General features: G+C 36.9%; 1 protein-coding gene across 2 annotated transcripts in view; it reads left to right on the forward strand.

Annotated features, from left to right (window-relative positions):
* The window catches only part of LOC105217216 (uncharacterized), a 154,120-nt gene that overhangs the window by 40,184 nt on the left and 98,358 nt on the right, over nucleotides 1-15,578 (forward strand). For both annotated transcript variants that reach the window (XM_054225839.1, XM_054225840.1), the window contains 2 exons: nucleotides 1,643-1,826; nucleotides 12,539-12,813. In XM_054225839.1, the coding sequence (XP_054081814.1) occupies nucleotides 1,643-1,826; nucleotides 12,539-12,813 (459 nt within the window). The remainder of the gene's footprint in view (nucleotides 1-1,642; nucleotides 1,827-12,538; nucleotides 12,814-15,578) is intronic.

Raw genomic sequence — 15,578 nt, forward strand, 5'->3', positions numbered from 1 at the left:
AGTGGGGAAATGTGCACTGACATATGTGAGAGATTTATGTTCTCTTTTATAGAAAATGCTTGGAATAGTTTTTTGGTGCGAAAATGATTTAAAACGGTGTTCTCAATGATAATAGTAAAGAGAATATTCACTCTTAACCCTCAAAGACTTAATTTTTCCATAAAACATATTCAAAGAACCCATTTTCTAAATCTTTTTCTCTGAGGTGGAATTAGCTCAAACTCTATTTCAAATAAAAGCTAATAAGAGTTTACCTCTTATAGCAGAGGGTCACCGGAATTCCTCAATATGTTCCGTCCATTCTTTCGTTTGCTTGTCATACCGTGCTCCGAGAGGTCTTGTGACCTTTAACTTATTTGGTTTTGTCCAACTTTGTATTGGAATATGGGTATCTCTTTAGGAGGAGATAAGTAGGTTATACGTTCTTAGTGTTATCTTACAAATAACCTGATATGTGAGAAGTTGATTCAACATTTCCTCAAAGACTATTAGAACAGTTTTGATTAGATCAAAGTGGTATGTTAACTCAATTGCTCGGGGTTTTAAATTCCATATCCGATCCTTCCGCTGGTTTCGAAACATCCGTGAATACATTGGAAGATCGCCGTGTCCATATGACGTCTGCTTTAAGTTCTGTCATGAATATATCGGTCCGTTTATAATCGTTACAATTCGGAGGTCATATTTTTACTGCAAACTCCATGTTCTTAAGGTCATATCCATTATAAATTCAGTGTATTTCAGACTTTGTCAATCTGAGGTATTTGTACATCAGTGATGTATGATCTGGAAAAAATTTAATTTACGCATAGTACAACGTAGACTACTTAACCCCGATATAGTTTTTGAACTTTAGTTGGGCTTTGTCAACCTGAAGTATTTGTACATAAAGAATTTAGAATCTAGGGTCCCTAGTAAGATCATACTCTGTTAGATATGAAGATTTAGGCATAACACGAAAGGGTTGGCTTAACCTCGCTACTGTTTTGAGGCGTATTCTTTAAATTTCCAAGTGGGTTTCTTTACGAAAGGAAATGTTTGCAAATCTAGCTGTTTATAGCTTCCGTAACAAAATGTAAAAAATGTAAACATTTAAATATAGACGCATGTAATTCACAAACATATTATTTTAAAGCGCCACACATAGTTTACATAACTAAATATACCTTTTATTCGGCTTTTTTTAGTTAAAAAATGGTGTTGGCATGCGAGAAAAACGCCGCAAACACAAATACAAATAATAAATAAATCTAACTTTTTGCGCCACGGAAATGTTTTGCATATTTTGAGGCTACAATTACTGCCGAATTGCTAGCAATTCACACAGTGATTTATCACTTGTTCACATACACACATGAGCGGCTCTAAATAAAATAGTTTAACTAAATAAATTCCGTTTAAAGTGTATACCGATGTGTGTAGTAAAATGTGAAATTATTTAAATACCAAAAGCGCCGAAAAATATGCAATCATTTTCGAAATATGCTGTTAGAATTAAATCAAGTTACTAGAAATTTAATATTATTATTCCTACTCATATTTATATTCATACTCATACTTATACTCTAATGTACTCTACTCAATTTTGGCAATTCTATATTTACTTACATACTCGAACGTACGACTCTTGGCCGCTCAACAGTTTGGCATAATTTACACATTGAAAATGTTGCTACAAGATTTCAATTTCATTGATTACCAACGTGCATGGATGGAATTTAATTTCATTGAAATCTGTCAGAGATTCTCCTATTACAATTATGCCACAGCCGTGGACTTGGCTTGCCAGAATGATTTGATTGATGTTACAGGCAAACTAATGGCAGGTAAGTGCTGCAATTTCAAACGCACAAACATATAAACATACAAATATATATACATATCTATAGCAAAAACAAATTGTGAGTTAGTGAAGATTAGTAACTGTCAGTCGATTCTGCCAAGATTACTCTCTTTGCTTTGCATACATATGTACATATAGTAATTTCTAAGATGTTGGCTCACATGCCTATATATTATTCATGCGAGATATGCTTAAGTTAATGTTTATAGTAGCAATATTTGGCAGCTGGCTTTCTTGCTGCCAAACATTCTACTTTGATTTGCCTCAAAATATAAATTAGTAAGTATCGGTTTACAGCAGTCAATCAGTCAGAATGTCAATGAGTAGGCCAATACACTTGGATTTCCTATCGACTGTGTTTGAGTTTGGGCTTACCCTGTAGAGAAATTTGTTAGGTCCGAACTCGTGTTGTTCACAAACTGCTTCGAGTTATACAACCGCTTTTCCATGTTAATAAAAGCCATAAATAAATAGTGTGACCTAACGAAAAATCGGAAGTAAATTTGAAAAAATTGGACCTTAAATTCTCTAGTTTTTAACTTCTAAAAGAAAAGAATTAAACTTCCACTTTGGGATTTGATTTTTGAAAATTTTGCTAGTTGTTCTGATCGTATTCATTACATTTTTAATTTGTAGTTGAACTTTATAACTGTTGGACGTAATTTCCAAAGTATCCATGCTTATCGTCGTTTTGTAGGTTATGTCAAGACCTTTCAAAGTTGTATAGTATTGCCAGATACGAGCTCTGTAGCGCTTTATATATAACCGCAAAATTCACAAGACAAAAAGGCGAAAGGAGAAATTTGCCATCCTAATATTAGACTTTAATGGGCCTTTAAAGCATGAACAAAACATTTCCAGTAAATTGGAAAGAAAATAAGTAAGGAAGGACTAAGTTCGTGTGTAATCGAACATTTTATACTTATTTAATTTTATTAATATAACACACAGTTTGACCCATATTATATTTGGCATATATATGGTATAAAGTCCTTTGAAAGTTTGAAAACCCTAATATTAGATATATGGGAGCTAGGTATGTATTGACCCGATTTCACACATTTTTGGCACGGGGACATATTATTAGAAGAACAAATATTGCCTTCTGAACTTCTTCAAAAAATCTAAGAGGCTTCCCAATATTTTACGTAAACAATTTACTAGAAGCACCGAAGTCCTCATGTTCGATATATGGGGCCTTGTAAACTTATAGTCCAATTTCTGTGATTTTTAGAATGGCGATGAGACACTATAAATGCAGTATTTGTGCAAATATCTTCACTAGTGCTTACTTTATATATTGTAAAGTAAACGATTTAGATCGACTTTAAAGTTGTGGTATATGAACACTGGCATTAACACCGATAATAATGTTAGCCTTGAAATCTAACGCAGAATCACTCTTGCCAACAGCTGCTACTTTGGACTGAGTAGGCAATTGAAAAGTAAAGTCCTCTCTTGACGAACAAAAACCAAACTCTACAAGTCCCTCATCATTCCCGTCCTACTTTATGGTGCAGAAGCGTGGACGGTGTCAACATCCGATGAGACGGCACTAGGAGCTTTTGAGAGAAAGGCTTTGCGGAAGATTTATGGTCCCTTAAACATTGGCAACGGCGAATGCCGCAGAAGATGGAATGAGGAGCTGTATGTGTTGTTCGACGACATAGACATAGTCCAGCGAATAAAAAGACAGTGGTCATGTTGTTCGAATGGACGAAAGTGCCCCAGTTCTGAAAGTTTTCGATGCAGTACCCGCTGGTGGAAGCCGAGGAAGAGGGAGACCTCCACTTCGATGGAAGGGCCAGGTGGAGAAGGATCTATCTTCACTTGGTATTACCAATTGGCGCTAAACTGCCAAAAGGAGAGAGGCGTGGCGCGCTGTTGTGGACTCGGCTATAACCGCGTAAGCGCTTTCTACGCCAGCCGAGAAGAAGAAGATATGAAAAGTAGGCGTGGTTGTGAACCGATTTAGCCCATTTTCATAAAATATCATTGGGATGCCAGGAAAATATTGTATTGTATTGGAGTAGTTTCGGAGATATTCTTTTCGACCATAAGTGGGCGGAGATACGCCCATTTAAAATTTTGTATACCAATTTGAGTGCAGATCTTCTGTACCAACTTTACCATGAAATTTACGGTTTCCGGTGGCTTGCTTACAGAATTAAAGCATTTTTAATAGTTTTCAACATAACCTTTGTATGGGAGGTGGGCGTGGTTATAATCCGATTTCATAAATTTTTGAACTGAAGTAAATGGCTAAAGGAGACGACCCTAGAGAGTTAAAAACTAGCTTTGGAAGTAAAAAGATATATAAAGTGCATATAAACCTGAATTTGTACCGATATCTTAGTGTCAGAATTATTTCGTGGATTAGAAAAAGTTCTTTAAAGGGTTACTGTTGAATAAACATAATGGAAGGTAAAAAATGTTTAATAAATTAACTAATATAAATTAAATAACATTAGACACATAAAATAATTATGTAATTTGTTTATTTAAAAACATAAAATTTCGTGTACACAAAATACCAGTGAATTATGCGCGAACAAAAAAATTCTTATTTTGGACAATTTTTAGTCTAATTTTGTTCATTTCATTGTATTTAGTTAAACAAAGCGGCATTAAATATTTACTTTTGGCTAATTAAATAAATATTTAATGGAAAAAGCCATAGCGAATAATGCGCAAACATTGGCTTTTAATGCGACGCGTGTGAAGCATGGAAATAGGAAACACCCACACACATACAAATATGAATTTTTACACATTTTAAATGAAAATTTATGCTAAATCTTTTATTCGGAGGCACTTTTTTCATTTGAAATTCTCTGTGTGGAAATTTTCGAGTGAAAATGCATAAGTAGACGTGAATAGGCGGCTAAGCCCATTGGTGGGATCGAGCTGTGTGGCAAATATACAAAGGAGCGACAAGCATAAATATAACGGTCATGTACTAAATAACCGGAAGTTGGTGCGTAGGTTGGTAGACATCCACACATATGTGACTGTTGTTGTTGTTGTGACACAGCGAACGTTTCCATGCTCTCTGACCGATATTCACTTAATTCGCTGGCAATTGCTTTGCGAATGACATTCCATACATATGTTGTTGCTATTTACCGTACTGCCAACGGCTTGTCCCACCTACTCGCCGCCTTTCCGTTAGTCCACGCATATGTCAGCTGGTAATGAAATAATAATAATTTATGCCGCTATTATGAAGTTTCGTGAATTATATATGAATTATTTCCTTTCATTGCACAAAAGTGCAAAACAATATGCGAGCGTGAAAGTGACTTAAAAATGCATAAATAAAATTTTAAATCCGACCACCAAGCGAAAGGTACTGCATTGTTTGTATGCATGTATTTCTTTCAAAATAAAATAAATAAATAAACTAACAATTAAATGAATCTATTAACATATCGCATGTATAAGTCTATTATAGAATGCTAATTTATAAATAAAAATCTATTTTTTATAAATACTTTTCTGAAATTTAATGGATTTTGGCATATTTGCTAGTCTTCTGATTTATTTCATTGCCAATTACCGTTAAATTTATTAAATAATGGCATAAAAGGCGAGCTTGGTTTTCAGCACGTGGGATTTTTTAGAGTGAAACTTAATAAGCCTAAATAAAACATTGATTTAGGAAAACAAATTGCTTATGCAGGAGCAAGTGTATACAAATTAAATAAAATTTATACCGAAGTGAACAAGAATTCAGATCGGGTTCATTTAGATGGGTGGACAGAAATCTGTATGTTTGAGCATATTTTGGACTACAATTTCCAACAGAAGTTGGTTAAATATATCTATAACCATCTACGCAATCTCCATCAACTCCGCAAGATTGTCAAATCGTAACATTAATGAACCGATCAGATTCAGACACCCAAAGATCTCAACTTCAGAGACTTGGTAAAGGGAGATTGGAAGGATACCGGGAATAAGCGGATGATGATGAAATGTTAGGCTATTACCTTTGCTTAGCATTCCCAGGATATCCTTGTTCCAAATTGTGTACTTAAGGTGGTACCAGTTTAAGAATTTTATCAAAAGAAGCGATTTGTTAGATAATGCTTAAATAGAATCAACTTGAATCTAAGTTTGGATTAACCTGCGGCCACTGTTAAATGAATTTAACAGAGTTGGAGCAAATTAGTCTTTATCCTTTTCATCATGTCTTTGTAAGGGTTTTGACATAATTTCTATAAGTTGCTAAAAAGTAATCCCTAATTTATATAGCGATCTTCAGACAGTTCTTTGTTAGGTCTAGCAGTCAAATCAACTTTTTCCAGAGATTTGATTTTTTTCGGTTGATTCTGTCGAAACCTACACATGTATGGTTCTGGTATAATTGCAAGAACTATGGTGCAATGGTTTAAAAATTCTAAAACGCATTGATTTTTCGAAATATTATTGAATTCGACAATGTACTATTTTGTGCAGTGATTTCAGAATTAGTTTGTAGCATTTAAGAATGAAAGAATGGAAGAAAAAACGAACTCTGTTTTATTATCAAATCTTTAAAATAAATTAATTTATAGATCTGACATGTACATATGTATGTATGTATGTACTATATGTATGTAATTGACGTAGAAACCGTTTAACCGATATTAGCCGAATCGATAATAGTGCGCCATTATTCTCTTTCCCTCGCAATTTGACGCCGGTTGGAAATCCCAAGTGTAACTAGGTCGTTCTCCACTTGGTCTTTCCTTCTTGGAGTGGAGGCCTACCTCTTCATATGCCTCCAACGGCGGGTACTACATCGAACACTTTCAAAGCTGGAGTGTTTTAATCCATTCGGACAACATGTCCTAGCCAGCGTAGCCCCTGTCTTATTATACGTTGAACTATGCCAATGTCATCTTATAACACGTACAGCTAGCTCATCGTTCCATCGTCTGCGGTATTCGCCGTTGCCAATGTTCTGAGGACCATAAATCTTGCGCAAAATTTTCGTCTCGAAAACCCCAAGAGTCGTCTCATCGGATGTTGTCATCGTCCACGTTTCTGCACCATACATCAGGGCGGGAATAATGAGCGACTTATAAAGTTTAGATCCATAGTTTAAGCTTGATATGACCTTGCTCTTTATCGATACATTTCACCATCTTAATATTTAGCTATTGAACTTCTTAGGTTCGTAAATTTCATAATAAATTGTAATACGAGTCCATAAATAGTCCCAAGACAATTACAATTAATAATTTTTTTTTGAAACTTTTACAAAAATACAATTCAAATAGAATATGAGGGCGTGGTAAAAAACTCCATAATAGGTCATAGAAACCCTTTGACTATTTTTCTGAAATTAAAAAATTCCCTACAATTTATAAACCTTATTTTTGGAGCCAGTTCTCAAACTTTAGGGCTTTATAGACCATCTCAAATTACTTTAATTAGACTCTAATACGCATCAGTTCCTAACTCTGCCACTAGTTGTTGATTTAAATGCAATTAGTATTACTACATACATAACGGTTGTAAACCGAACAAAATTACCGAAACACAAATAAACATTAAAACAAAATGGCGCAAAAAAGCAATACAATTGACAAAATCCAACAACTACAACATGGCAAATGCACCATTTAAGTACCGCAAATGTTGAATAATGCGCAAATATGGAAATATGCTAAATTGAATACAGCGATAAACATAAAATGTGCATTAATGTCCGTCCCCTCGTCACAGACACAGACACAGACACACCCACACACATTACCATTCATAAGTAAATATGTATGGATGTGCATCGGTATTAATTAGATTGTTTCAGTTGTCGATTCCAATTTACTCATGCAAGTTAAGCTATTTTAGTATTACTGTTTGCGCTCAGTTCGATTACATGCCGGTTTTTTTGTTAGACCTAATTTGTTGTTATTATAAATTTATACCCACGTAACATGCTGCTAACGGTTGTTTGTAATAGGATATGTGTATAGTAAGTCACATCAAGGTAATCTGGATGACTGGGAGACTTAATTTGTGGATGTCAGTCAGTCCGTCTGTCCATGCCCCACCATCTCTTACTAACAGCTCCATCTATATTATCCAACTTCATGGAACAGTGTTAAAATAAGTCAAAACGAATTGGTAACACAGCCGCACAAAAAATTTTTTTATCATGACCTGGGCTCTTTCTATGTGTGCTATATGTTTTTGTGGTCGCTGAATCCGAATCCGAAGTGCATTTAACCCCATCAGATGAGGGTTTTGAGACAACCCCAGAAAACCAAAATGGCGGATCTAATATGGACATTTTTTATAATATGTCCGCCATAGTGGTTCGCCATTTTGAATTTTGAAAAAGTAACATCAAATTCGTAATCAGCGATCCCGAGAAACCCCGAATAACGAGTTTTAAGAGAATCCGATGAATTTTAAAAATCGCTGTCCGCCTGAGATTCAAAAATTGTACGACACCATATTATATTCAATATATTATACCTTCTGGACCTTACTGAATGAAATTTGGAACGTAACAGTTTGAAAAAGATGGAAATTGTGCTATGAACAGCAATGAAGATAACAAAATAAGTTTATATAATACATAACTACAAAAAGGTCATAATTGGACTATAACTTTTAACGGCACCCAGGTATCGAGTATCTCAGTGCCTAGGACCGACTTTCGACCAAAAATATCAGTCAGTATATGGAATAACTTAATAAAATTTGAGATGGTTTCGGCATCTTTGTGACCTGGTGCTAAACATTGGTAAAATCAGATCAGTATATTTTCGTACCACTTTGGACTGAGTAGGCAATTGCAAAGTAAAGTCCTCTCTCGACGAACAAAAATCAAACTCTACAAGTCACTCACTATTCCCGTCCTGATGTATGGCGTCGAAGCGTGGACGATGACAACATCCGATGAGACGACTCTTGGGGTTTTCGAGAGAAAGGTTTTGCGTAAGATTTATGGTCCTCTGAACATTGGCAACGGCGAATACCGCAACGATGGAACGATGAGCTGTACGATTTATACGACGACATTGACATAGTTCAGCGAATAAAAAGACTACGGCTACAGCGACTAGCGGCTACGCTGGCTAGGTCATGTTGTACGAATGGATGAAAACACTTCAGCTCTGAAAGTGTTCGATGCAGTACCCGCTGGAGGAAGCCAGCCGGTGGAGAGACCAAATGCAAAGTGACCTGGCTTCACTTGGTGTTTCCAGTTGGCGCCAAAAAGCAAAAAGGAGGAACGAGTGGCGCGCTCTCGTGGATTCGGCTATAATCGCTTCAGCGGTTTCTACGCCAAGTATATATGTATATATATATATCTTTTCGTACCCCCCACTGTACTCGTTAATGCAGTAACTTTCGAACTTTCGGCTGAATTTATAGCATATATTTTGGTCAGTATGTAAGATATCTTAACAGAATTGAGTGGATATATTTTCTTAAGTAAACTGTAGTTTCGTTTCGAAAATAGATGGAATAGGGCCAAGATATTTATCTGATCCCATATACTACAAGTTAGGATTCTTGTTCTTCTTATTAATGTTCTTCCGGATATATAGGTCAATATGTGATGGATCTTAATTGAATTGGTTGAAATCGGTTTATGATTAACTAACTATCCTTCTGATTGGTTGTAATTCTTTCATAGTTTCGTCTAATAAAAAATTTTGAATTCAATGGCAATTCTACTTGAAATATTTCACAAGCTCTTGCTAGTATACGAACTTAGCGCTACCTTATTCATTATGGTTGCCAGTTGCCAATTGTTTGTTTGTTTGTTTTTTTGCCTAACTAACCGAATGTCTGACGCCTGAACGGCTGAATGCTTGAATGCACGAATGCATTCCCAATCGCCGTCCACTATATGTGCTTACAAATGTATTTATGTATTTATAAATAAGTACCAATAATGTAATGCATTGGTAAATATTATTCAATTTTACTTAATAATAGCTCATTTTTTCACAGTCGCCTCGGGTTAATCGAATTCAATGGAACCGCAATAAAATCATATGCTTTAACATTTCGATTTACGATTTGTCAATTGACATTTGCAATTAGCATTTAAACAAACACACACACACACCTACACCTACATATAAATAAATGTTTTACATATGTATTACAGTTACACACATATGTATGTATGTATGTATGGATGGCCACCTGCAGTAGTTGCATTTAAGTAATTACACACGCTCGCGAGATTTTCGTAATTTAATATTTCCAATAATGCAAATATTTCATTTCGTTTGTAGACATTTTCAAATTTTGTATGCAAAGCACACGTGCCAAATAATTACCATGTTTTTGTTATTCACGGAATAATTCAATAATTTCAATTATTGTTGTTAATTTACGGTTACCACGGAAAGCCGTTATTTATGCATCAAATCCTGCATAAAATGTTAACAATTACACTGAAGAAGAAAAAAAAAAAACCGAATAAAGTAAAATAAATTACAATAAAATTAAATAACTGTGGTTAATATGCTAATGCATTAATTTTAATTTGATTTTATTTGATTTCACCTAGTTTTGGTAACTCTTTGAGGCACTAATTTAATTGCGGAGCTATTTAATGGGATTTGTAAAATATTTGGTATTTATAAATTGTTATGAATTAACAAAAATAACAATAAATAAAAAAAGGATAAATTTAGCGGGGTTTAATTATGTATGTGATTGGCCTTGAAACCGTTTAGCCGGTTATAGCCGAATCGATGACAGCCCACAACTCCTCTCTTTCCCTCGAAGTTTGGCGCCAGTTGAAGATCCCAAGTGTAAACAGGCCTTCCCCTTCCTCGGCTTCCTTCGGCGGGTACTGCATCGAACACACTTTCAGAGCTGGAGCACTTTCGTCCATTCGAACAACATGACCTAGCCAGCGTAGTCGCTAGTCGCTGTAGCCATAGTCATTTTATTCGCTGAACTATGTCAATGTCGTCGTATAACTCGTACAGCCCATCGCCATCGTCTGCGGTATACGCCGTTGCCAATGTTCTGCACCGTAAAGCAGGACGGGAATGATAAGCGACTTGTAGAGTTTGATTTTGTTTCGTCGAGAGAGTACTTTACTTTTCAATTGCCTACGCAGTCCAAAGTAGCACCTGTTGGCAAGAGTTATTCTGCGCTGGATTTCGAGGCTGACATTGTTGTTGTTGTTGATGCAGGTATACGAAATTATCTACGACTTCGAAGTTATGACTGTCAACAGTGACGTGGGAGCCAAGACGCGATTGCGCCGACTGTTTGTTTGATGATAGGAGATATTTCGTCTTGTCCTCATTCACCTCCAGACCCATTCGTTTCGCTTCCTTATCCAGGTTTAATTATACCCTCCACATATTTTTATACTTCATCAAACATTGCTTAAGATGACATCGAAAGCGGTCTGATAAATACTTAACCTCACTGTACGACTGTGGCACTATAAAAACAGAATTTTACAAGGCGTCTACTTTCAGCGTAAATACACTCTTAGTTTTGTTTAGATCACGCATGGAAATAGGGTTGCCCCTGAATTTTCGACAAATAAAAAGGAAATATCGGTCGGTGATCCCACTCTCTGAAATCAAAGCGCACTTGAATGCTGACTATGTTTTACTCGTCTTTCGGTTTTTGATAATACACGCCCAGACACCCCGAAATTGGCTCCCGGGGATAACAATGTGACACGATTCACAATCTGGTATTGGCAGACCTCCTGTATATTTTCTTCAAACACAATCCATGGAAGTTTCTGTGAGTTTGTGTACTTCATCGTAACATGGATCCACTGGTACATAGCACAGACCAAGGAACAGCTGACGAAACAGCTTTGAAGAGATCAAAAACTCTTCTAACGACGGGAAATGTGTTCGCCATCATGTTTTGGAATACACAAGATATAGTCAAAATCGACTACCTGGGGAAGGAGCTCGACTATGACGAATTATTATGCCGACGCTATTGGCGAAGACATATACCGAAGATTAAGACCCCTGGACAAAAATATGAGTTGAATGAGAATGTTATCACCTCCAGAGGCATATGTTTCAGATTTCAATAAACCGTATTTTTCAGACGGCTTAAAAAAGTTGGAGTATCGCTGAATCCAGATTTTGGAACTAAAATATTACTGTGCTGAGAAATAAATTTCAATTTTACAAAATTTTGGCTTTTCTTTTTTAAGCTAAATACCAATCTAACCGATGAGGAGTAGTTTTTTAAAAGACTAACTATAGCTTAGTATACTTAGAAGTAAGTCATCTTTATTATGTCCAAAAATCTTATCTGAGTAGCATTTCAATTAGTTTATAGTCCTTACCAGGTCCCTTCCATTTACTAAACCCATCCGATTTTCTAATTCGAGATAGTCAGCGGTGTCAATTCACACTTTAATTCCAGTAGATAGGTCTTAGGGTATGTCATTGATAACTCTGCTACTTCGACCTAAAAAGGCTTCGTTCCTTAAATTTTCTCGAAACGTCAAGTATCAGGTGTTTTTAGGTTATAGGTTCTAGAGGTTAAACCTTTAACTCTGACTAAGAGAGAAAACTTACTCTGACCAAAGTATATTTAATATCTTTTAATTACTAATTGAGAAAATATATCGATTATTTTGCCACTCTTATTATTTCGTAGTACTTAAATATATTTCAGACACATTCTTGCTAATAAATATTAACCATCATCTCACACTTCCCATCTATCTATTCCCAGGTTACATGCTGGCCTCCACGCTAACCGCTGATCAACCGGAACGTGCCCTGCAATTACAATTGGATCAACTGTTGGTGCACGTCATGAAGATACTCAATATCTACTATCATTTGATTACGCAGCAGAAGCCCCAGCTTTTCGTGAAAGTGCAGAAGAGCGATCTGTTCGCCAATGCGAAGGAATTGGCGCTGGTGCAGAGCGTCGGATATTTCGGCAGCGATTACATTTATATAAAACTTTACAACATTTTAAGAAGTGCTAATGACAGCTACAAGGTAAGCGTAATTGCGTCGCATGACGCACACACATACGGACATACGCACAGAGACAGACAGACAGACATCGAAGTGTAAAGTCAAGTAGAATACAATCTGTATTCTCTGCGTCCGTTATTTTTGTGTATTTTCAGACAAATGTGTGTATGTTTGTATGTATATTACCGTTGTGTGCACGTAGGGCGCGAAAGCTTCACACCAAATCCCAACTGTTTCGAGCCCAAATGCAATTGCAAAGCGTATAAGTATCATATGTAACCCTCACTTTGGGTCGGCCAGCTTGTAGTTGCTGGTTGACGCGCATTAGTGACTTCTCTCTTGAACATTACGTAAATTGTAAAAGTTTCCCGTTGGCTTCTCGCTGTGCTTATGCTGGTGCTCTGCTCCTTGTTCTCCGGCTTTGCTGCGTAAACTTGTCTGACCCCAGTCAGTTTGTTTCGGTCTTTCGCGAATTTAAATGTCGATTGTGGACTGGAAAGAGACTTTATCTGTAGCTACATATGTAATGTGTGTGAGTGTCTATGAATGCTTATGGATATGCGCTCTCCGTCTGGGCATGTAAATACTATCCCGTGGGGCTTTTTGGGTATTGCTTACAGCCAAATGCAGTTTGTCATGTTCTTCTTCTTTTTCATACGAGGGCTGTTGGGTATATCAGTGACTTAAAAAAAAGCGACATACGAATATAAATTTGGTTAAAAGCATGACTGGCCTACTCGTCCCATTTCAGGCCTATCCGACAAATGAGAGATCACTGTGAGATTTTTTTAATGTTAGTGGGGGACTGGGTTCGCAACCATTTCGTACCTTTAGATTGAACCAAGTAATATATTGAAGTTAATGGTTCAGCTTTCCTTTAGTATTTTTGAAGACCCTTACTGGGTTCCGATATCAAATTGTTATCACTTTTGCAGAAACTTTTAAATGGAATCTTTGGAATGGAATGTCACAGCCTGTTAAATGAGGTTAGGCGAAAAGCTCAGCCTCTCACGGACTTCTCCAACTGCCCAGGTATTTGTCTTTGTTGCTGTTGTTCCAATGTGTGTTCAACCGCACGACTGCCGAATATGTTGTGTGCGAGATTTTGTGGCTTTTCGCGTGGGTTGCGAGGATTTTTAGTATCTGATACTTGTGGTTTAAAAAGTTGCAAACTAGCAGAAATCATAAAGACAAGCCAACAAGCCGTGGGGAGGGCAGTAGCGCGAAACCGAGTAATGCGAATGCAGCGATTGAGTGTGGAACATATGTATCTACACACATTCTCACACACACACACATATGCGTTCATGTTGCAAAGTGGTAATTTGTGCAGCATTTAAAGTTACAATGGGTGTAACGACTACCAAAATAGCTGCAACTCTAACTGACGGACTCACTGACTGGACTGAGTGCCCCACACACGCCCGCCGTTTTGCTGCGCATCTTAATGCTTTGCTTTTGTTTTTCTGTTTGTCTGGTTGCAGTTTCGTTTTAAAGCTTTTGTGGTAATGTAATTTGTGTGAAGGGTTTACTTCTGATTTACGCACGGACGTGTTGCCCAAACATGTTCCAGATAGCTGCAGAGATACGCTTAAGGGTTTGCACATAAAACTCTAAGAGTATGCACCGCGTAGTAGCGTTATCACTCTTCAAATGATGCATAAAGTTGACAAACGGCGGGTGGGACTGTGTGAGTTCTCAATGTGAGAGTTGCCTGCTCTTCATTATGGATCTGTATGTATGTGACTTTTGTTCGATCGAGTTTTTGTGTGGCTCTCTTAAAGATCTTAGATTTTGTTGGACTATGACAAATTTTGGACCATACAGGGATAACACTACCCATAAGTGTGAGGGCATTGTCTGGTTTGTTGGTTGGTTGAAAAGGGAGGCAAAGAGAGCCTGACTGACCGCACTTATGGCATCATTAGGCCTATTATGCTCCCCAAGTGTACCCTGACAATCGTCATCTAAACACTTCGGTCGATTTGACGAAGCTTCTAAGTTTTCCCAGTCCATCCCACCTGCTCAATTTCTCCTAGGTTTGACTGCCGATTGAAGTCCAGTCTCTGCAGGTGGCCTCTTAGAGGTAAGTTCTCTTTTGCTCAAAATTAGAAGTTATTTGGTCTGTCCACTGTCAACATTACCCCATAGTAGTTTGGTGCTATGACCCGTGTTGCAGATGTTCCAAGACCTGACATGTTCCCCTAGCATCCACTGCTTTAGGCAGAGCTTAAGGTAACTGAAAGGTATGGAGTAGATTAAGGGTACTGCATTCGCCGCTGCCCCTGAGCGGGCATTGTCTTAACTAGTAAATCTAACAAGTAAGGAAGTGCTAAGTTCGGGTGTAACCGAACATTTTATACTCTCGCAATTTATTTATTTAACTTTATTTATATTATATAATACACAATTTGACCCACATATTCGTCATATATATTGTATAAAGTCCATTGAAAGTTGGAAACCATAATATTAGGTTAGAAGCACCGAGGTCCTCGTGTTCGATATATGGGGCCTTAAAAACCTATGGTCCGATTTGGCGATTTTTAGAATGGGGCTGCCACACTATTAACATAGTATTTGTGCAAAGTTCTGCATCGATATCTTCACTTGTACTTACTTTTACTTTATATAAAAATCTACTTACTTTATATATTGTAAAGTAAACGCCTATTTTCACAACATATCTGTGGGATGTAAGGAAACTATTACAAACCAAGTTTCATTGAAATCGGTCGAGTAGTTCCTGAGATATGGTTTTTGACCCATAAGTGGGCGACGCCCAC

This window comes from Zeugodacus cucurbitae, chromosome 2 (assembly GCF_028554725.1).
Source record: "Zeugodacus cucurbitae isolate PBARC_wt_2022May chromosome 2, idZeuCucr1.2, whole genome shotgun sequence".
In the NCBI taxonomy this organism is placed as follows: Eukaryota; Metazoa; Arthropoda; class Insecta; order Diptera; family Tephritidae; genus Zeugodacus; species Zeugodacus cucurbitae.